We start from the raw sequence: 23,113 nt of genomic DNA on the forward strand, positions 1-23,113 counted from the left end.
CTGTTCTGTTAAAATGGAGGTTGAATAAAAGTCTGGACAGCTACGCTATTCCCTCTCAATGTTCTGCTCTTTCTCCACCCACGACCTCTTATTTTATGGTAACACAGACTTAACTCACATCATAAGTGTTACATTATTAATATTAAAATAACAATAATTACTTTCTTTTAATGTGTGCACATAAAAAAATATGCTAAGCTAGGTATTTCCTAGGATTTTATGAGTTATGACAACTTCGGAAAGTTTACAATCGCCGTATTACAAGTGTCATTCGTTAAACAGGCTTCACTATGGACCATAAACTGTTTGGAGGGGAGAAACTACTTTTATTGTGCATTACTACACCATGTTCCAAATTATTATGCAAATTGGATTCAAGTGTCATAAAGATTTAATTTTTTTTTGTTGTGCTATTAAATTTATACATAATATTGTGTGTCAGGGCTCTTTGAATCACTATAATTAATTTCAGAGAGCTGGTTGATTAGTTTGTCTGCTGAGCTCAATTAAAGGAAATCTACTTAAGAAGGATGTTCCACATTATTAAGCAGGCCACAGGTTTCAAGCAATATGGGAAAGAGAAAGGATCTCTGCTGACGAAAATCATCAGATAGTGTAGTGCCGTATGACAGGGTATGAAAACATTAAATATTTAACAAAAACTGAAGCGATATCGTTCTGTGAAGAGATTTGTGGCTGATTCAGAACAGAGATGGGTTTGTACAGATAAAGGCAGAATGAGGAAGGTTTCTGTTAGACAAATTCATCGGATTAAGAGAGCAGCTGTTAAAATGCCCTTACAAAGCAGCAAACAGTTATTTGAAGCTGCTGGTGCCTCTGGTACCTCAAGGTGGAGGATCCTCCAGAGGCTTGCGGTGCATGAAGCTATTATTCGGCCCCCCAACCAGAGCTCACAAGCAGAAACTGTCTCAGTGGGTCCAGCCATACATGAAGATTCATTTTCAAACAGACTTGCTCACTGATGACTGCTGTGCAACCCTGGGTGGTCCAGATGGACGCAGTAGTGGATTGGTGGTGGACGGCCACCACGTCCCAACACGGCTGTGACGTCAGCAAGGAGGTGGTGGAGTCATTTTTTGGGCTGAAATCATGGGGAGAGAATCATTGGTCGGCCCCTTCAGAGTCCCTGAAGGTGTGAAAATGAGCTCAGCAAAGTAGATGGACTTTCTGACTGATCACTTTCTTTCATGGTTCAAAAAGAAGAGCCGAACCTTCTGTAGCAAAATCATCTTCATGCATGACAATGAATGCTGCAAGGAATACCACTGTGTCATTGGCTGCTGTGGGCATAAAAGGGGAGAAACTCATGGTGTGGTCACCATCCTCCTCTGACCTCTGACCTCAACCCTATTGAGAACCTTTTTAGTTTCCTCAAGCAGAAGATCTGAATGCAGTTCATATCAAAACAGCAGCTCTGGGAAGTTATTCTGACATCCTGCAGAGAAATTCAAGAAGAAACTTTCCACAAACTCACAAGTTCAATGGATGCAAGAATTGTGCTGTGATATCAGATGTAACTCGGTCTGTTACCGTTTGCAGTTCTTTATAATCCATAAAATGTTTAGAAAATCTGTTGTGCATAATAATTTGGAACAGTGCATTTTGAGTTTTTTATTTTTGAAAAAAATACTGTTCTCATTGGGAGCTTTGTTCAGTAAAATTTGATTTATACTGTAATAGTTCATGACTTGAAAATTATACTGACCGTCATTTGCATTGACCATTTAAGAAAATCTGAGAAAATATCACTTGCATAATCATTTGGAACACGTTGTAAATCTGGGTACACATTTAAAGTAATAGACAATAAGAACATTATTTATCAAGTCCTGTGTTAAATTTAAACCGTTGATTTGCAAATAAGTTGACAAAGTTGTTCATGAGATACATACAATAATATGATTTTTCTTCTGTCCACTACATTTTTGTAAACATTTGACTTTTTTTTTTTTTACCTATTTGTTTGGCTGCTATCTTTCTTCATGTGAATGATCAGTTTCAGAATTATGCCAAAATAATTACATCTTGTCTGAATCAAAAGGTCAGTTTCAGGCAGAGCTAAAACAATTCTTTGACAATCTAGTGCAAATTAATTGGACAGATATTTGCGATTAAAATTGTGATATAATAGAGGTTGCACCACAAGATGGCGTTGCTGAACAGGGTTATATTTTATTTCCTGCACTGGCCTGCCTATACAATTATGTAAGCCAATTCAATAAAGATTAAGTCATATTAGGAAAAAAAAGATCCCCACTCTAGGGTTACTCTGTGAGTAACAGATCCAGACATGGTAACATGTCCACCATATTTAATTACTTTTATTGAATTGATCAGTTTCATCAAATAATAAAGCCAGTATTGACATTTGGACATTTTCCAATTGTAAAGAAGACTGACATTAAAGGCAGATTACAGGCATTAACGTTTAATTACCAACTCTGTTAATTTTAAAAAATGACCAGCAGTAATGGAGTGGAGCAACAGGAGAAGAATCACAAGTCTTTGCTATTACACTATTCTTCATCAAGGAAAACTAAAAAAAAAAAAACATTGAAAATTTATACTATTTGCCAGGCAAGTTTATTTTTATCCCATTATTCATTATTTTCCCATCCATCCATTAGCCAACATGCTTGTCTTTGCAGGTCAGCGGTGCTAGTGCCCATCTCCAGCGGTGCACCCTGGACAGGTCACCAATACCACGGTTCATACACAAGGTGAATTTAAAGTACTTTTCGGTATTTAAAAAAGAGCAGTACTTAAGATTAACTGGAATAGAAATATGTGGTACAATAAATGCATAATTGTAAGAATTATATGGAAAAAAAATCCATACAAAAATATATTTATAAGAAAACGAACAGCTAATATAAGATTAAAAATACCAAAATAAAACCAAAAGCTTTTTACCACTTCTGTCAATGTTTACAGTCCTGACTAGTCTAATCCTATAATGCACTTTAAAAATATATAATCTTTCCAAGCAGTGGGCCAGTGCAGTAATTTAATAACTCAGATGTCACATGATCCGGTTCCCTGTTGTTGGTCAGGACTGTGGCAGCAGCATTCTGGATGTGCTGCAGCTACAGTATATGTGAATCTTCACAGACATTAAAATAATTCATAATAAAATTAACACACTCACCAGCTTTTCCTCTATGTATTTGACAGGAAATCCCTAACACTAGCAATTATTTTTAAGGTGGGCAATTTAGTAAAAAGTGTTTAAAATAAACCTAACTACATAGGCACACATAGATTTCTAGTATTCTTTATTTTAATTCTCATAATGTATAATGGAGTGTTGATTTCTAACCTCATATTTTCATGACCCAAAACAATGACAACTTTGTTTTCTTCATCAAACTGGAGGAGGTTCTGGTCCATCCACTCATCGAAATCAACACGCTGACTAAAAGGGACATTGGTCATGTGTTGACAGTAATGTATAGTTGTGTCAGTTGTCATGGTAACACAAATGATAATATATAACTTTCTGGATGTTGTCTTTGTATTTTCATAGCGAGTGCTTTCAGTGACTTTTCTTAAGGCAATTCAACAGCTCCTAGGTGTTCAGCCATTTAGTTCACTTATGGTTCAGGGTGGATACATTTGGATGACACAGAAGGATGTTAGAAAATACTGCAACGTTTAAAAATGTAAACACAAAGCAAAGATCACGATGTACACGTTTAGAATCCTTGGGCTGTACTTGTTCTCAGTGATCCTCTGGCTGAGAAATGATCAGTAATCAGAACTTTCTTGTCTCTTTTGCCACTGACAGAAAACCACCAGCACTGAAAGAAAATCAGGTTTTTATTGAAACCATAGAACATTTGTCTTTGGGATAAAGACAAAAGCATCTTGGTCTATACCCCACTCTGACTATTTGATTTATGAAATTTACATTGAAAAAAAAAACTGTAAACAGAAAAATATATTCTGGTGTAGCTATTAAGCTCATTTAGAAAACTTACCAGTAAAAATAGAGCATTTGAGAAGAAAATGTAGAATCAGAAGGCCCACATGTAATGAAGTCAGAGTCTGCATCCACACAGTTGTGCCACCATATTTAATCTGGAGTCAAATTTAAAACAGCATTAGAACATTTTTGTTGATATATTGAGGTAAACTTCAGACAGTAACTATGAAAAGATGAGAATACATGACATATTTGTGTAGTTTACTGTAAGACACATTTGTTTGGTTCAAACCAGTAAGAACATTCTTGCAAGAAAAGAATAAAAAAGTTTTTTTTCTATTATGTTGTAAAAGTCTGCATCTAGTATGTTTTGAATTCACTGATTAACTCTCTTGCTTTAACCCTTGTTGTAAGCTGCACTTTAAAGATTTAGTCAAAATTATCAAAAACAATCTATTACAGAGATTAATTTCAAAATTTCCCAATTTACAAGTTTGTGTATGTGCAAAAGTGGTATTGGATTTTAAAATGGCAGCTATTCATTCCTCGGTGGTTATATTAGCAGAACTGTTGGCTTTATGCACTTAAACATCTGGCTGTTATAGATCTTTTAGGCATTTGTCAAATCAGCTGGGATTTTTCAGAGAGAATGTTTGGGAGTTGCTTGTATCCTCCCCGTCTTTCAGTCTTTGCTCCTCTGTTCAAACCCGGTCAGCCCAGCAGGGTGAGCAACAGAAAATCATAATCCCAAAAAATAACTGAACAAGCATAAAACACACAACCACACCAACAAAGTGCAACTAAACTGTTAAATTACAACCAAATACTAAAAATAACTTACCTTTATAGCCCTGAAGTTAGTATTGTTAACTCCTTGGATGTCACAGATAAAGGAGTCTGTCTTGTTATGGTTTTCTTTAACTTTGACACAGGGATGTTGTTTTTCACCCTCAATGCCCCACACCAACAACTCTGCTGCTGTCATCTCCAGTTTATCTGAACTTTTCTGAAATGAAACAGAAACAAACTGTAACCTTTGAGAAACTCAAAGTCACTTGTTGGGTAATTTAAAAAAAAAATACTTACGTGAATAACAACACGGGCATCATTTCTCAGCCTCTCTGTAGTGAAGCCGGTAAACTCCGGATCAGGATAGTACGTTAGTTTGACCAAACAGGCCACTGTTTGATTGGCTACTTTCATAAAAACGGTGCTGCAGCAAATCTGACTGCTTTCTGCTGTAGGCGTATCATAGGTGAGAGTCTGCAAATTATTTTAAAATTGTTCGGTCAAAGAGATTTTATGTTAAAACATTTACAATAGTCAGACAACATGTCATGTAACGTTGTATCTTTTCAGCCACAAACCGTTCATCCTCCCATCCTTCAAGTAAATTTAAAATCTCTTCTGGTGTGCCCCAAGGCTCAGTGTTAAGGCCCCTTATATTCATTATTTAACCGTTCAACATAAACAGATATGTGAATATGTATTTCTTATTCCAGAAAGACAATACTTTTACCGTTATGCACAGGATACTCAATTCTATAGCCCCAACACATTTTCACCCATTCACCTCTGACCATTTGTAACTAAGTTTTAATCATGCTTCACCTCCACTTTAGTAGTAGCAGCATTCACCTCATTTGCGAATGCTGTTTATTTTCCCTTCTGTGTTTTATTATAGCAGTTGTTTTATATCATTTGTAATTTGATCTTGGATTCAAAATGGTGCCTTTAAAAATATATTCACCACAGACAGTTTGCAGAACTACCTCCTGACTGCTGCTGTTCCTGGGAAGCAACACTTGATGCTGGGCGTGGCTCTGCATCAGCCCATCCACAAACTCCAGGTGTGTCCCAATGAGTTTGACCTTCCTCTTCCCACTGCAGGGCATGTAGAGGACGTTTGATATACAGAGAAGGTTTTCTTTACTCATCGTTCTACTAACACTTTCTCATAAAATGTTAAGTCCCACTGTATTCAGGTGCTCACAGGAAATGCTATGTGCTTACAAACAGCCAACTGAATAAACACAGACGTGCTTCAGAGTGTTCAAAGGCAAATTAAACATGAACAGAACATTAAGCATCACAAACCATATTCTACTGCTCTGTGGCAAAAATCAAACAAAAAACATACTGTAGCACTGGAGGATTAAAAATCCGTTCCAAACATTGTAAGTACAAACGACTCCAGAGTGAGATTCATTGTTGGGAACATAAGACAGATAAGTCACTAAAATACCTAATTCACTTATATTTATAGGAGTCTTTTATGGGCAAGTTGTACCTTTAGAACAACAGATAATTACTGTACTAGGATGACCAGCTTTGTAAAACAACAACAACAAAAAAAAACAGTAACTTTAATTTTTGAAAATTGGAATGATCATTCTTTTCTAGTTGCTTAGTGGTAAAAATGAGCATAGCAAGGAATATAACTGAATAAAAAAACCTTCATGTCTCTTGAAAGTGCTTTCAAATATCTTCTGATCTAAGGAAATGTAATTGTTTAAGTTTCTGTAGCTACATGTACGAGTCTTGTAGTCAGAAATTTCTTTGAGGAAGTGACTCCTTCACACCCTCTACTTGTGACTGACGCAATTTTCAAAGTTGTTGAAAAACTAATCAAGTTAAGCACGTCAATTAGCAAGGTGCTGCCAAAAATTAACTACAAGCTGTGAAATGACTTACTATATCAATTATAATCCTATATTCAATCTCTGACCACTAATAGTTATATCGTTCTAGTATCTGCTTGGAAAAATTTGCCTTCAAATTGATGCAGGGATGTTTGCCTTGAGTCTTTGTGGCATGAACTCAACAAGGTGTTGGAAACCTCTCAGAGACTCTGGTTCATATCCACATGACAGCATAACTCAGTTACTGTCAAATTGTCAACAACACATCCAAGATAATCAATCATTCCACATCCCAAAAGTGCTTTTGATAAAAAATCTGAAGTCTGGGGACGTACAGTGAACTCATGGTCTTGTTTTTTTAAACCAGTTGGTTTACAACTGAGCTTTGTGATGTGGTGCATCATCCTGCCAGACGTACATACAGATGTTGGATACTCTGTGGTCATAAATGGACTGACTCTGTAGCATTTTCTAGTAACAGTGACTACTCAAAGCACTTTACACTAGAGTACCCTTAATTAGACAATTAATTAATTAGACAATTAATGGTTTCCATCTGTAGCTGATGGAAACTTTTGCAGGAATGCTCAAATACCTCCTCCAGCTGCTCCGAGGTACTATGTCAGTGCAGACTGGGGACGACTGATAGGAGATTATAGTGTTTCCGTGGCAACTACCATCAGGCAGAAGAACACACATTTTGACCACTCTTCTAGTTTCAGTGGTGGGGATGTGAAAGGTCAAACTGACACCAGTGTTGTTCCACACAGGAGATCTGTTCAGAAAAATTAGGAAAACACACAGAAAGCAAGATAGTAAGAGTTAAACTGAAACAAGAAGATATAAGAACACTGAAAGGCTGACAGAGAAACTTCCTATTTGTTCACATTTTTAAGGAAATTTACGACAGCAGCTGTAGCCTTCAATTTGCTTATATTTTTCTATTCAGAATCTGTAGGAAAGCCTTCCTCTGTAAGAAAATAGGTTTTCTCGTTCCACCTTTTCAGGTCATCCTTTCTGCCCATATTTTATGCATATTTTTTTACCCAGTGTTGTGTTCAAGACCACCTAACCCGAGACCAAGACAAGACCAAGACCAGAGTGTATCGAGACCGAGACAAGACCAAGACTTTTAGGGTCCGATACCAAGTCAAGACCAAGACCGAGGGAAGTCGAGACCGAGTCAAGACCAAGACCAGCGCCAGTATGTGACAATAAAATGTGAAACATGATCAAAATCACTAAAATTGATCTAAAAGACCCACATTCACGTAAAAACACCTAGATATTTTACACAGAGAACTGGAATAAACATAAACATCTTTATTTAGTACTTCTATGTTGTAATCACAGAATTTCAAACAATCAAAGTCGATCAAAATAGTATTTTCTCTGCCTTTCATGAACAGTACATACATTTATGTTGTTTTTAAATGTGCTATTTCAAAACCATGTGCAAATATGTAAAACTGAAAAAATGCCAATCATTTCTCTCGTTTCTCTCTCGTATACAGATTATAGCTACATTATATAACTTTTCTTAAATAAATCTATATCTATCACCAAGTTGTGACAATATGTTATGAGACAGATAATTTGTTGAAAAAAAGATTGATCTCCTTCACTTCCTCCCTGAGCGACTACTGCCATCTGCAGAAATACAAACCCCATTGAAATACGTGCACAAAAACATGACTGACTTTTATCAGTTCTAAGACCCTTTTGCTGGATCAGATGGTTTGTTTTTGACCAAGCAGTGTATTTCTCCACTTAGCACTGGGAACATGGAGAAAAGGCAGAGGAGCTCAATATTTTCACAGCTTGTCGGTCTCATAACATACTGACACAACATAGTGACATAAATATATAAAAAAAACTATATAACTTTTACAAAGATATTTTTTTGTTTTAACAAAGTTACATACTGCATCTTTAACTCTGCTGTTGAATGGATGTAGCAACTTATACATAACATACATAATAAAGAAATCTGACATTTAGAGGCCCAACTGCATGCGTTTCAAAAATAAAATTATACAACTGGAAGCAGTTTCATAATACGCCAAAGCTTTACAAAACGTCAATGGCAAAACTCGAGAACAAGGATAACCAGGTAGTTGAACAGTGGTTGAAATAAAGTAGGTGATACATAAAATTAGTTTAAAGTTACGAACCATTACGTTCTGTCATGGTTACTTATTGACAGAACCATTACAAACTGTCATGGTTACGTTACAGAACGTAACCATTACGAACCATTACGTTCTGTCATGGTTACTTATTGACAGAACCATTACGAACCATTGTTCTGTCATGGTTACGTACGTCACCTTATTATGGTTATTAATAAACATAGGTAGAGACTTCCACATCAGTCTTCTCCTTCATGAGAAGTATTGAACAAGAACCAAAATATATTACGATTATCTATTCAGACTTTTATTTTTGCTCTGCTTCCACCTATGTGCTGCAATCCACTCATGAAGCTACGGTGGCCGACAGGTGCAAATGCGCAGCAAAAGAGAAAACATGCAAACAAAAAAGAAGACACCCCCGAATGAAATGCAGCAAATAAAAAGAGAGACGCAAACACCCCCGAATGAAATGCAGCAAATAAAAAGAGAGACGCAAACACCCCCGAATGAAATGCAGCAAATAAAAAGAGAGACGCAAACACCCCCGAATGAAATGCAGCAAACAAAAAGTGTTGAAAACGGAAGTGCTCCAGACCACTAGGGGGAGTCAAAGAAAATAGTATTCATTTCTATGGGACCAGATGCAAGATTCTTCTTCTTCTTCTTCTTGGTATTTATTGGCGGTTGGCAACAAACTTACAGTAGCATTACCGCCACTTACCAGTATGGAGTGTGGTTCGAGATGGTCTATAAACTTTCACTTTCTACCTTTTCCCTCCATTAACTCCTGATTAAACATACCCCCACACATACACACCTGCTTATATTATCCAACTTGCTTATAACTTTATATACCCCTCTTTGATATTCTTTACACATTCACACCCAACTTGCTCTACTCATATCCTATGAAATAGCTTTGTTTTTTTAAGATACCGAATAATTATTTGAATATGTCTACTCCCGAAATCTCTCCTCAAAAATTCTATTAAATTAAACCTTTCTTTAATACCTACACACTCTCTCAGCATGCATCTTCTCTCTTCTTCATACTTACAACACTCTAAAATAACATGCTCTATTGTTTCAGACTTCTCACAATAATCACACTTTCCAGATGCAAGATTCAGAGAGATACCTTTACTTTCTTTCAAATTTCTTTCTCTGAATCTTGCATCTGGTCCCATAGAAATGAATACTATTTTCTTTGACTCCCCCTAGTGGTCTGGAGCACTTCCGTTTTCAACACTTTTTGTTTGCTGCATTTCATTCGGGGGTGTTTGCGTCTCTCTTTTTATTTGCTGCATTTCATTCGGGGGTGTTTGCGTCTCTCTTTTTATTTGCTGCATTTCATTCGGGGGTGTCTTCTTTTTTGTTTGCATGTTTTCTCTTTTGCTGCGCATTTGCACCTGTCGGCCACCGTATGAAGCCGACAGAAATACGGAGACATGTTCAGGAAAGCTGTAATTGAAACAGCGTTGTCCATGCACAACACGAATCAACACTTCTTTAAATTAAATCAGTAATGTCCGACATGTTTTCACAAACACTACTAGGTGACAACTTGTGCATCAAGCTAGGTGGCAAATAGCGGATAAGAAAGGAGAACATTCACCCTAAAAGATAAAGCATACATATATAACTTTAGCTAACTTAATATGTGTAGCTAATATTGAAATAAGAACTGTGTGATGGCCGGGTCGAATAATTTTGATACCGAGGAAATTGCTTACGTTAACTTGCTAGCTTTCCTAATATCACTTTTACACACAGCTTACCTTTCTTTGTGCTTTCTTTCAAGGTGTCGATAAAAGTTGGACGTAGTCCCCACCGTCTCTGATAGTGAAGCACTGCAGAACTTACATTGCGCTGTATGCTTTTTTCTCAATGTTGCTTTACAAATGTATTGTTTGCGATTTAAATAGCCAAATTTTATAACCGATGATTTGGCCGACATCTTATCCCCTTCTCAGACAACCACTTGTAACTTTCAATCGAAGTGCTGCAGTCCGCGCTCAAGGTGAAAGGGGGTGGGGCGACAGCAGTTAAAAAAACAACAACATGCTTTTACCAATGAGACGAGTTATTGCTTGGATTTGAATCAGGAGTGCATCCAATAAAAAGAAGGATCTTAAAGAAATTGATATTGATGATTTAGCGTTATTTTCACAGTTGTGGTCTTGACCGGTCTTGAAATAAAATACCGAGTCCTCAATGTCCGAGACCGAGACAAGACCGAGACCAAATGTGGTCGAGTCCGAGACAAGACCGAGACTATCAAAAAATGGTCTTAAGACCGGTCTCGAGACCAAGACCGTTTTCGAGTACTACAACACTGTTTTACACCTTGCAATTATGGAGCGAGGGTTGAAATCGACCCATTGACGTGAAACGTCTGATCCACCTTGTGAGGTAGTTATAAGAACGATGAGCTGTAAGTTCTGGAAGCAGGACTGGAAGCTCCACATTCCAGTCAGATGTAAAAAAAACATCCCATTTACTTGGCATGTAGTAAATGTTAGAAGTGCCTACTGCGTAGGATTTTAAACATAATTTGTCGTTTTGGTGGTTGTCAAGGAACAGCATCATAAGGAAATGGGTGCAGTTATTGTGGTGAATGTGAACCGAATGGAGAGTTTCTGAAACCAAAGCTAAAGCAAGTTGTATTTTTAGTTTGCCACCTCAGCTGTTTTAGTCATTTCTTTCCATTTACATAAATATCTTTCTGTCCATTTGTTAATTGTCAATATATTCCTTTTTTATGTTAGACATTTGAATTTTGACTGAACTTGAGAAACAGAATGTGCCGACAGAAAACTTTGTACATTTCATTTATATAAATGGTAAATGATCAAACTGACTATAAATGGTGGCGGCACAGATGATGTTGTAGATTTAGGAGGGTTTAAGAAAAAGAAGGTTGGAACACCAAGTATAGTAAATTTTGGGAGATTCTATCGTTTTGATTGATCAAAATCAATAAAAATTAGAGTTGCTGTCAAAGTTTTCAGCAAAATGTTTTTATTTGTGCATAGAAGGTTGGCAGCAAATTAAAAGTTGCTGCCAATGAAGTGGATCAGAGTGCATCTGCGGTTTATGTGGTGGGCCAGACGGTTTCTATAGGGTCACATGCATGACACTTGCTGATTGAACCTTCAAAATGTTCATCCTTGCTGAGTGTCAAAACTTCCTGTTCACTCTTATATGAAGCCTCTCCTCTGTTTAGTGTTGGCTTTTCATTCTTGACACTTAAGCTTCTGTTTCACAGCTTTCAGGCCACTTGCTTCTCAAGTTTCTCTTGTCCTTGAGAAGCAGATGAGTTGTTTTATGTGCCTGAGAATGATGTTTGGTTTGAAACTCTTTGGGCTCTTGTGCTTGTAGAAAAAGTGCACTATGTATGTACAGTATCTGTTTGCAAATGTTTTCAGTATAACAATGTAGGAGGGCCGGAAAAACGTTTAGCTAAGTAGTCAATACTAGGCAAAACATGAACATTTCTGAACTACTGTTTGGTTATGGGTCTGTGACTTGTGTACCCCTCATCTCACCAGTTCACTGCTGGATCAGGAGCGCCAACTATGGTAAGGTTAAGGTCACTAGACTAGCTATGCAAACAAATGTTCTTCTGGCAAATTATTTCCTCTATCAGTTTACATAAGATACATTCCGACTGGCCGTAGTTTTCTGTTGAGTGACTCACTCCTGAGGACTACAGTCCATGTACGTCGAGATTCTCACTCCGATCACGTCGCTCAGGTTCTGACCCGACAGCAAAGCGTGGTTTTTCCCATACAGAGACACAACACTAGGTGTAACGGAGATGACATCTGGTAACTGACAGGGAAACAAAAGATATTTAGCATTCATCCGTTATGCTTATTTGATGACATTACTGAATTAGATTGAGAAACCTGGTTTAGGATGAGTGTTAAGAAAAATGTACATTAATACTAATTCAGACTCACAGAAATTTTCCTCCCAGCTTCCATCTCCAGGCAAACATCCTTCTGGGTCTGCACAGAAGATTTTGAAATAAATAAACAATGTTGTTCTGGACAGGTTACTACTGATTTGCATAAGACTTAATATGATGGTCATGACAGTAAGCAATAACATTAAGAAATCTATATTTGAGAAATGCAGGTTGATTTTTACATTGTGAGTAAGTTCACTGGCCCAGGAACAGCTGTTCTCCATCCATTGGCACCCAGAGCTGATGCACTGTCGGCACCTGAAGAGAAAAACAAATTAAACTGGCTTTCAGCTCAGCTTTTGGAAAACATTAACACCACAAACTTGTTGAAACAGATTATGTTAAATGCAAGAGCAGAGACATTCTCCCTGAGGAAACACTGGATGAGCTACAGGTGCATCATTCAAAACATGAACATCCCACCCACATCCTAACGGCCTCCAACCAAACACAGACATTCGACCAAACATTCTCTTTCTCAGGCCGAATTTAAAGTCGCCAACAAACCCAACATCCACTGTCCACTGCTGGAGGACAGTGGAAAACTCAGGGAAAACCTGCTAATGCAAGGAGAAGACAAGCAAACGTCTCGTTTGAGATGAGACTTGCACCAACAGCCTTCTTGTCATTATTTAAAAGCAACAACAACAAAACAACCCAAACCCACAAGTTTAGTTTTTTGAGTATATAAATGAACTTACAGAGGAGAACTTGGTTGTCCATGAATACTTGAACAGTTGATTAGTTTTCTTTGCTCTGTCAGCTCAGTTTTCCCAATGCCGATCTTTATGGCAACATCCAGAACTGTGAATTACGACAGTTTTACAAAACTTCCTTTAAGAAAGCAATAATTCACTTTTTTTTTTTTTTTTTAGCAAAGAATATATAAACTTGGGTAGCGTAATTGAAATACTGTGTTGAAAATGGCAACCATTTTGAATCTGTTTTCTTGAGACAAAGGAACCTTTAAAGTTACAGAGAACACATTAAGATATGATCATTTTAACAGATTTTACTGAAACAGGAAAAAACATCAATCTGAAACTTTCAAATTGTTAAAATGTCCTGTCATAGAACTGAAAAACAGAGGATGACTTTTCAAACTTCAAACCTGTTTTCTGCCATATTACATTTACAAAGACAGAAACAGAAAATGTTATTTTACAGATTATCACATTGTTTCTGTCTTTAGTTTTTACTTTACTAGAAAGAACTGACCTTTATATATTTTAAATGATCAGGTTATTACATTACTTTGATCAGTTAACAAAAGCTGATTACCATCAGTAAGCAGAGTGTCGATAAGGATGCATGTGCATTGAGGAAACTGTGCTGAAAGCCCCTGTTGCCTACAAATCTGACTAGAATTTGAGGAGAATTCACAGGTGAAGTTAGACTGAACCTTGTGCTGCACAGTCAGGTGGGTCTGGATCAATACTTTGACCTGAGAAAACAGGAATACAGAAGAATAACATAATCTAAAAGAAAACTGAAATGTAACTGAATTCAGTCAGAGTGTTAGAAACAAACCATTCCACTGGAAACCTTCACAACTCGGTGGGAAATCACTTCCTGTTGAGCCTCATCAGGGATGGACAACCACTCTGAATCTGTGCAGTGGTCCTCAAATGTACAGCTGGAAAAGTTCAAATGAAGTGTTAGAAAGTTCAGAAGTGTGTGAAGGATTCAGCAGCAAGAGAAGCTCCTGACCTGTCTTCAGAGACACACCACACACAGAGGGGATCCTGTGCCGACAGGCAAGCCCTCACATTTCTGTGAGTGCTACACCTCGACACTGGAACACGCTCAATCTGGAACAAAAACACACTCAACATCCGAAAACGCAGTACATGAAAAATAAATGAGAAAAATAAATAAATAAAACACTAACCTTGTTTTTGAGCTGCAAATACACATGGTTCTGATCCACTTGATCCAGATGGATTTTGGGAAACACTTTGCGTTTTTCATTCTCTCTGTAGAGAATCTCTGGACAGGTGGGCTTAAAGTTCCTGTCTACAGCAAGCTGACCACAATATAGATCATAGTTACAGTATTTATGGGAAAAATATGCACTGAACTTGTCAAAGTTATATTTCAGCAAAAATAGTTTCCATAGACAATGGTGTACCACATGGATCAATACTTGATAACACCCTTTTCTCCGTTTATATTAATGTAGCAAATTCAACCTGGAGAGACTCACACAGGACTAGTTGCAATTATAATGTCTTACTGACATAAAATGAATTAAGGTTTTGGCGCTCTGACTCCAGCAGAATACGTGGGTGCTGTGAATTTAGATAAGCTTGTGATCAGGATTTGAGATGTCTCCTCCCCCGCCCCAGGCCTGGACACTGGTGGTGGAGGTTGAGTTTGGTTGGTGAGCAGATGGGAACCATGGATGGAGGTCCATATAAATGGAGGCTTGTTCGATGACTGGCTGTGACGAGGTGTCGTCCATTGCTGTTTGGCTGTGGTACATGTGTGTGACGCTGCGATTGGATGATGCAGGTGAGGCAGAAGAGTCTTTCAGTTCGAATTTACGCGTAGGCCTCATTTCTGTTGTTGATTCATATTGTTCACCTTTATGCCAATGACACGATTCTCTACTCTGTTGGCCCATCTCTCAAGTTGAGTTTAGCAACAACTTCAGCTGAGTTTTTGTAAAATCCAACAGGATATTTCCAGATTGCATCTTTGGTTAAATACTCCCAAGTCAGTGTTTCTCAATTACATTCTGTTATGCTCCCTCCTAGGGATCATACATTTTTTTCTACATGCCCCCCCAATTGAAATACTATTGAGAATCTGATAATATATAATGATTTATCTATACAAACCACTCTCCATTCTATGACCTGATTAACAAAACAGCTAAATAACATGAGTTATAAAAATGCTTCATATATCAAACATGACATTGCAATTTAACACCTGTTTGTCTGTAAATAATATGAACTCTGTATGTATTTTATGCACATGATCTGAAAGTCCACCTGTTATGTGCGTTTTTCATGTTGGAAATTTCTAAGAATATTTACAACAACAACAAAAAAGAATATACAGTACTCCCAAGTAAATGTACTTGTTGTGGCAGTAATGAAGACATTTAAATTCAAGTTTCTGTCAAAGTTGTTCCAGTCACATTCATTCTGAAAATGCACCATCACATTGTCCTCTAAATCGTATTTTTGTCCTACCCAAGAGTAAAGCATCCATTAGTTCCAAGCAACATTAGAATTGTGTCTGCGCACATAATAATGTATCCATCTCTCATTTAAATATTGCAAAAATTACTTGAAATATTGCACACTTATTTTTCTAGGTGACACGTTTTTCTAAAACCTGTAAAATAATGCTGTTCGTTAGCCATCGTTGGTGGTATTCAATAGTCGTCAGCGGTTTACAAAGCCATACATACAAGCTGTTCTAGCACATTGACGCTGGCTTTAAACAGAATCTACAAAAAAGGAGAAGTGTTCAGATACTAAAACAGACACTAATAGCAACTGGCTGCTTGTTTCCCTCTAAACTGATCTAGAAATGACATCACACCCAGACTCAAGTGGAAAACTGTCACTAAGTCATGAAGCTTGTACATTTCAAACTATTATTAGCAATACTAGCGAGCAACAGTTATTTCAAATATGTTGATACATCAAAGTGTCAGTATTTACTGAGATGGTTCATGTTGTGCAGCACCAGTCTCTGTAAATGTGGTTAGAATCCTAAAATCTGGAGTTTCTGTGCTTTGTTCTTAAAAACGTGTTTTGTGTTTCATTACCTGAACTATATAAAAAATGTGATCTGCAAGTATTTTAAACATTATGCAATTAGATATTGCACAAATTCTAATATCAAAATAATTATAATGAAACTTCAGTTTCAGAATGCAGGATTAAAAAGCTCTGAGGAATAAAACCTGCTATCAGAGCTTAAAACAAAAACATCTTTTAATTAAAATGTTTTTATACTTATCAGGTATCATTCTGTTAACCAATGCATAACCCCTGGTATTTTTTTTGAGATGTAATGTAATTCTTCTCCAGTAGAACAATGGAGAAGAACGGGTGGTGGACATCCTGTCACGTTAGAAGCATCTTGCATTTAAGACTCTCACACCTTTCATCAAAATGTGTCCAAACTCCAAAGCCTGTTTAGTCAGGCTGTTGTGTGTAGAGTTAGATTTTTTTTAGTAGGTGGGGAAAGAGAATCACAACATACTCATTTTAAAGGCAGAAACTCATTTCCACTGAAACAAATCCTCCCGTCTCCAGCAGTACGACAGTATTCAGTATTTTTCTACACACCTTCATAAGCAATCCGTCTGCTGTTCCAATGAAGAACACCATCCAGGCCTTCTGCTTCGTCGCCAACACAGAGGTCATGTCATCGTGTTTCAGAAGAACAACCTTTGGTTTAAGAGTCTTTGACTGAGAAACAGAAACAGTGATTAACTCTAAAGTCTATGAAATAGTACGTCCAAGATAACATATTCAACTGAACATAAAATGACTAAACTTATTTCCTTTATATTTACATTCACAGTAACTTACCCAGAAATATGTACTTTTTGATGTGTAAAAAAAGTCTGGATCTCTATTCTTCTCCCTGCTGAGATCAGGACTGACGTCAAACAGCAGCAGCTCAGTGTTGCTTTCTCCTCCGTCCACACTGAACACTCCACTCCACAGGACCTGCTGTCCAGCTGGGACGACCGAGGAGGCCAGCAGTCTGCTGCCTCCAGAGGAACTGAGAGTCGCTCCATGAAGAGACTCCAGAGTCTGAGTTTTGTTGGTTTGAGCCTGAAGCCAGATCAGACGGACTTTGTTGGTTTTACCTCCTGATGCCACGTTGGAGAACAGATACACTGTTGAGTTGATCTGGAATCCGTCCACAAACTCTACATCAGCTTCAGTTTGGATCCCAGGTTTAACACCTGATCGACCAGACCAGGAAAATATTTCCCCAGGCTGTTTATGATCGGTGTTTTGAAGGTTGATTGTCTTTAAATCATCGCTACACTCTGTCTTGTCGCTCGGGTTCTTTATCGCTGTCAGAATGTAAGTCTCAGTCTGACCTGAATCCTCCTTCACATCCACCAGAAAGCTGACAGACCCACTGCTGCTCCTCTGAGGTCCCACCTGGATGAATTCACTGTAAACCAGCTTAGAGATGTTCTTCAGGTCCAGAATCTCACAATAGCCACAGTAATTGTTGGTCACACCGCAGCTGACTACTGTATCATTACTAGCAAATGGAATTAAAATATTGACACTAAACCTTGCATTTAACAAATCTGTTTCTGAGATTCGATGAAACTCCACATCACCCAACCCATTGTCGTCCTTTAAGATCCCTCTCTGGGTCAGGCTGTGCAGCAGAGTCAGGTCATGGCTCAGCTGGTACAGCTTCTCCTCTGTGGCGATGTAAACAGAGTTGGTGGCCACTGAGACCTGCTGAATGTTTCCCTCAAAACTGAAACTTCCATCTTCCTTGTGACTCCAAGCAGGTTCCACCCAGACAACACAAAGCAGACCAAGCAGCAGGATCATGTTGCACCAAAGGATGCAGCTCTGACTGAGAAACCGACACACTGCAGCACACTGATCTGTGGGTCTCCACAGACATGAGAGCTAAAGCTCGAGGTGCTAAATGTGGGAGGTACTGAGCCCACAAAGCAGAACAACAAATTAAAATACATGGTTGTTCTTGCATAGCCTATAAATATTGGAGTATAAATATAGATTTATATCACAATGTTTTTTTTTATTTGTTACACATGGCAACTCAATGTGCATTTCTTTTAGCTCAAGGCAGAAATAGAGAATATATCCTTGATATGTTGTATTTATATTTGCGTTAATTTTGTCTTTGTCTTAATTTGGGTTCACAACTGTGACAATGTGCGATGCGTCTCAGCTTTTGTCAAGAAATGGCAGATATTAAATTACTTTTGATTAAATGCTAATTATATCAGCGAACATAGAGCATCACTTTCCAGCTATGGCAACAGTGCCATCTAGTGTTAAACCTCGGAAGCTAATTTTGTTGGCTTAAATAAAAATAAAATAAAATAAAAACGGTAAAATTTACAATTTATCCCAACTGGGTTCGGTTCTCAATTGTTTTCTTGTAACAACATGTCTATACACAATGTCTAAAACTCTTTTAAATGTTTTTAAATTCTCTTTTACAGGGATATTAATTATTTATGCTGAGAAAAATATGCTTTCATTTTTTGTATTTTACGTAACCGACCTTGTAAGCTAGGCTACTAGGCTATGTTGTCTCACCAAACTTAAATAGAAGAGAAAAAAAAGAAAAAACCCTTGGAACAGTAACAATGTATACCAGGTTACTTACGTACGAATTCAGCAAACCCGTATTAGTGTATAGCTCTTTTTTTTTTTATCTGTCACATGAAGAGAATTGCCTTATTAGGAAGTTCTTTTTACATTAGGCTAACTCTCAGCAGCCTTTGATCTTCTTATGACGCAGTTTTTATTTTCTTGCCCGAGCTAACCTAGCATACATATTCGGAACGTCAATCTGACATCTGAGAATATATAGGCTGCTTCAGACTTTTCCTCCATATGGAAGCCCGTTTCCGCCACTCTGTAAAAAAAAATTAAAAAATTATCTCATTATAATGAGATACTAATTTTTTTTTTTTTTTTTTTTTTTTACAGAGTGGCGGAAACGGGCTTTCATACATAGGGAACCCTTCAAGCCATTCAATTCTGGGATATGTTTCCGGTTAGCAAGGATTTCAGTTTGCTGAGACTAACTAGCAAAGTAAAATATATTAATAAAAATGGAAAATTTACAAAAACACACGCAGCGGGCCGGCGGGAGAGCAGAAGAATCCAGCAAGAATGACAGGAAGGAAGCTTGATGGCTAACAAGAGGCAGGTGGTTGATTGGAAGGAGGGTGAAATAAGGCAAACAAGCACTGAGGACATAAACAATAAACCAAGGAAAGAAAGCTAACTCTGGGAAACTAAAGTCAAAGACACAACAAACAGAGCTCGAGATTAAATGAAGAAACAAAATTCAGAAGAATCAACATGTATGACAAGACCTTGTAAGCAATAATGAAGACAGTAACAAAGTTAACACAAAGAGGCTGCGGCCTTTATAGGGGGGAATTTTACTGCCATAAGTCAAGAGCACAATTCCCCATACCTTCACTTTAATCAAAGGAACTGAGAGATGTTCTCCAAAAAAGACCTCAATGTCTGAGTTGATTTGTATTTAGAGCAGCAGCGCCACCTTATGTCTTCTTCTTTTGTTGAATTTCTATCTTCTTCAATATTTAGTGTCGGTTGGCAAACAACAAAAAATAGTGCCTTGCCTCCACCAACTGGTTTGGGGAGTGGACCAGAATGTCACTCAAGAATTAAATTCTGTTGAATAACTGCGTAAATTTAAGATAACAAAATATCATCTCATACATTTTACTTTTCAAATTATTTCTAAATAAATCAACTAAATCTAATTTAACTTGAAATCTATTTAATGTTTGAATCAACTCTTGTCTTTCTTCCACGTACTTTTGACAGAATAACATAACAGCAACTCCACAATTGTCACATTTCCCATTGCAATGTTTCCCTAAAATAAAAAGAGTGCTATTTAGTTCAGTGTGCCCAAATCTAATAGTCTAATAATTGTCTCTTCTCTCCTTGGCCTCCCTGTTCTTCTCTTTTCTCCAGTCTTCTTTTGGATTCTATGAAACCAACGTCCTTTTCTTTCTGTCTCCCATTGCTTTTGCCATTTTTCTTTCATTTTCTGCTTACTTAACATTTTCATTTCTGTTCTACTAAAATTAACAAATAAATCCACTGATGAGTTTCCAGCAGCCTCCTTTGCAACTCTATCTGCTGTTTGGTTTCCTTCAACTCCATAGTGAGCTGGCACCCATAAAACGTTAATTATGAAACCCATCATATGTATCCTGTATAACATTTGTTGAATTTCTATTAAAATATCTGGCCTGCTTTCTGAATTGCTAAATTTTAAACAGATTAATGATGAGCTGGAATCTGAAAGAATTATTGATCTCAGTGGTCTCTATTTAATTTTTTCTCCGAAGAGTTTTTGCGGCGCAAGTGGCTTGTATTTTTTCTACAGTAGGCAGACAGGAAGGAGGGTGAGGTGAGGAGAGGAGAGAAGACATGCGGGAGGTCATCGGGACCGGGAGTCGAACCCGCGACGTCCACATTGAGGACTAAGGCCTCCAAACGTGGGGCGTGCTAACCCCCTGCGCCACCACAGCACGCCCCCGGTGGTCTCTATTTGATACATTTTTAGAAGCATCTGAGTTAATGTGAGCATACTTCTAATAATTACTTTTATAGTTCTGTACCACGTGTGAATTTAAAATTAGTCCCTTATTCCCATTTCTCCTTTTCAACAAAGTAAAATCTACTGTTGCATCTGCAATCGTCTAAGTTTGTATTACTGCTTATGGAACTGTTTGACTTACACTGATCTGATGTATTTTGAGTTCTGTTGTTTTCTGATTCACAATCCAACCAAAACTTCTAATATGTTTTATTTCTTTTTCCCAACAAGGTTTAACTGTTTCTCGGGTTGGACGATCCTGTCTACGACCTCTTAAATTAGCCCAATAACTTAATGTTCATTGTTCTCTTCTAATTTTAAGTGGCATTTCTCAAAGTTATTTTAGTTGATGTATTTGATATAACTTGAAGCTGACTGCACACATTTGCGTTTGTGCACACATGTCCGTGTTTTGTTTTCTTGATGCTCTTGACTTAAAGACACAAATGTAATTGAATGAAACACAGTAGTGGATCCATTTTGAATCACTTTAAAAGGAGGTTAATATCTGAACTTGTGGTGTGTGTTCATTTCCTTCCTCTCTCAGCACATCTTTCAGGAAAGCCACAGAACTTTTAGCCACGTCTTTATAAACACAGAGACCACAAGTGTCTACCAAAGGATGTCAGAGCTGCATCCTTTGGTACAAGATGATCTTTCTTCTGCTCTGTCTGCTTTGCTCCATCTGGGGAGAACCATTGTCCTCTTATAATTTATTTGTCACTAAGGGAAAATTAATAGTACGTCCAAGATAACATATTCCACTGAACATAAAATGACTAAACTTCTTTCCTTTATATTTACATTCACAGTAACTTACCCAAGGCTTTGTAATTTTTGGTGTGTAAAAAAAGTCTGGATCTCTATTCTTCTCCCTGCTGAGTTCAGGACTGACGTCAAACAGCAGCAGCTCAGTGTTGCTTTCTCTTCCGTCCACACTGAACACTCCACTCCACAGGACCTGCTGTCCACCTGGGACGACCGAGGAGGCCAGCAGTCTGCTGCCTCCAGAGGAACTGAGAAAATCGTATTTTTGTCCTACCCAAGAGTAAAGCATCCATTAGATCCAAGCAACATTAAAAATTGTGTCTGCGCACAATTTCAAATGAGAAATGTATGCATTTCTCATTTAAATGTTGCAAAAATTACTTGAAATATTGCACACTTATTTTTCTAGGTGGCATTTTTCTAAAACCTGTAAAATAAAACTGTTCGTTAGCCATCGTTGGTGGTATTCAATAGTCGTCAGCGGTTTACAAAGCCATACATACAAGCTGTTCTAGCACATTGACGCTGGCTTTAAACAGAATCTACAAAAAAAGGAGAAGTGTTCAGATACTAAAACAGACACTAATAGCAACTGGCTGCTTGTTTCCCTCTAAACTGATCTAGAAATGACATCACACCCAGACTCAAATGGAAAACTGTCACTACATCATGCTTGTACATTTCAAACTATTATTAGCAATACTAGCGAGCAACAGTTATTTAAAATATGTTGATACATCAAAGTGTCAGTATTTACTGAGATGGTTCATGTTGTGCAGAACCAGTCTCTGTAAATGTGGTTAGAATCCTAAAATCTGGAGCTTCTGTGCTTTGTTCTTAAAAACGTGTTTTGTGTTTCATTACCTGAACTATATAAAAAATGTGATCTGCAAGTATTTTAAACATTATGCAATTAGATATTTCACAAATTCTAATATCAAAATAATTATAATGAAACTTCGGTTTCAGAATGCAGGATTAAAAAGCTCTGAGGAATAAAACCTACCCAGCTCTGTGATACTCAGGCTTTTGGTTTCACAACAGGAAATATTAACTAGGTAACTCAATTCTGAGTCAAGTTACCCCTGAGTTAAGAGTGGGCACAAGTATAGAAGGAACCCTCATCATCAGAGCGCAGATAACGTGATTCACCATGGCAACGGATTCTATAAAACCAACGTCCCTTTCTTTCTGTCTCCCATTGCTTTTGCCACTTTTTCTTTCATTTTCTGCTTACTTAACATTTTTATTTCTGTTCTACTAAAATGAACAAATAAATCCACTGATGAGTTTCCAG

At 37.5% G+C, this 23,113-nt stretch overlaps 1 protein-coding gene across 1 annotated transcript; it reads right to left on the reverse strand.

Annotated features, from left to right (window-relative positions):
- Positions 1 to 2,382: 2,382 nt before the first annotated feature.
- Positions 2,383 to 18,349, reverse strand: LOC111611779 (plexin-C1-like). The gene is made up of 16 exons (XM_023349773.1): positions 17,256 to 18,349; positions 17,010 to 17,132; positions 14,588 to 14,722; positions 14,407 to 14,507; positions 14,227 to 14,332; positions 13,978 to 14,140; positions 13,398 to 13,500; positions 12,879 to 12,954; positions 12,689 to 12,736; positions 12,424 to 12,557; positions 7,184 to 7,363; positions 5,719 to 5,830; positions 5,033 to 5,209; positions 4,788 to 4,952; positions 4,002 to 4,101; positions 2,383 to 3,821 (listed from the first exon to the last, which is right to left on the reverse strand). The coding sequence occupies exons 1-16, from the start codon at positions 18,252 to 18,254 to the stop codon at positions 3,769 to 3,771; spliced, it is 2,775 nt and encodes a 924-aa protein (XP_023205541.1). The 5' UTR covers positions 18,255 to 18,349; the 3' UTR covers positions 2,383 to 3,768.
- Positions 18,350 to 23,113: the final 4,764 nt, after the last annotated feature.

This window comes from Xiphophorus maculatus, chromosome 17, assembly GCF_002775205.1.
Source record: "Xiphophorus maculatus strain JP 163 A chromosome 17, X_maculatus-5.0-male, whole genome shotgun sequence".
Taxonomy (NCBI): Eukaryota; Metazoa; Chordata; class Actinopteri; order Cyprinodontiformes; family Poeciliidae; genus Xiphophorus; species Xiphophorus maculatus.

Bases quoted from the DNA above. Each gene is read 5' to 3' on its own strand.
- LOC111611779 (XM_023349773.1), bottom strand. From the start codon at position 18,254: ATGATCCTGCTGCTTGGTCTGCTTTGTGTTGTCTGGGTGGAACCTGCT. The intron at 7,364-12,423 runs GTGAGTCACTCA...TTTTCTGAACAG, and splicing joins ATGGACTGTAGTCCTCAGGA to ATCTCCTGTGTGGAACAACA. The intron at 5,210-5,718 runs GTAGTTCTGCAA...AATAATTTGCAG, and splicing joins GGAACAGCAGCAGTCAGGAG to ACTCTCACCTATGATACGCC.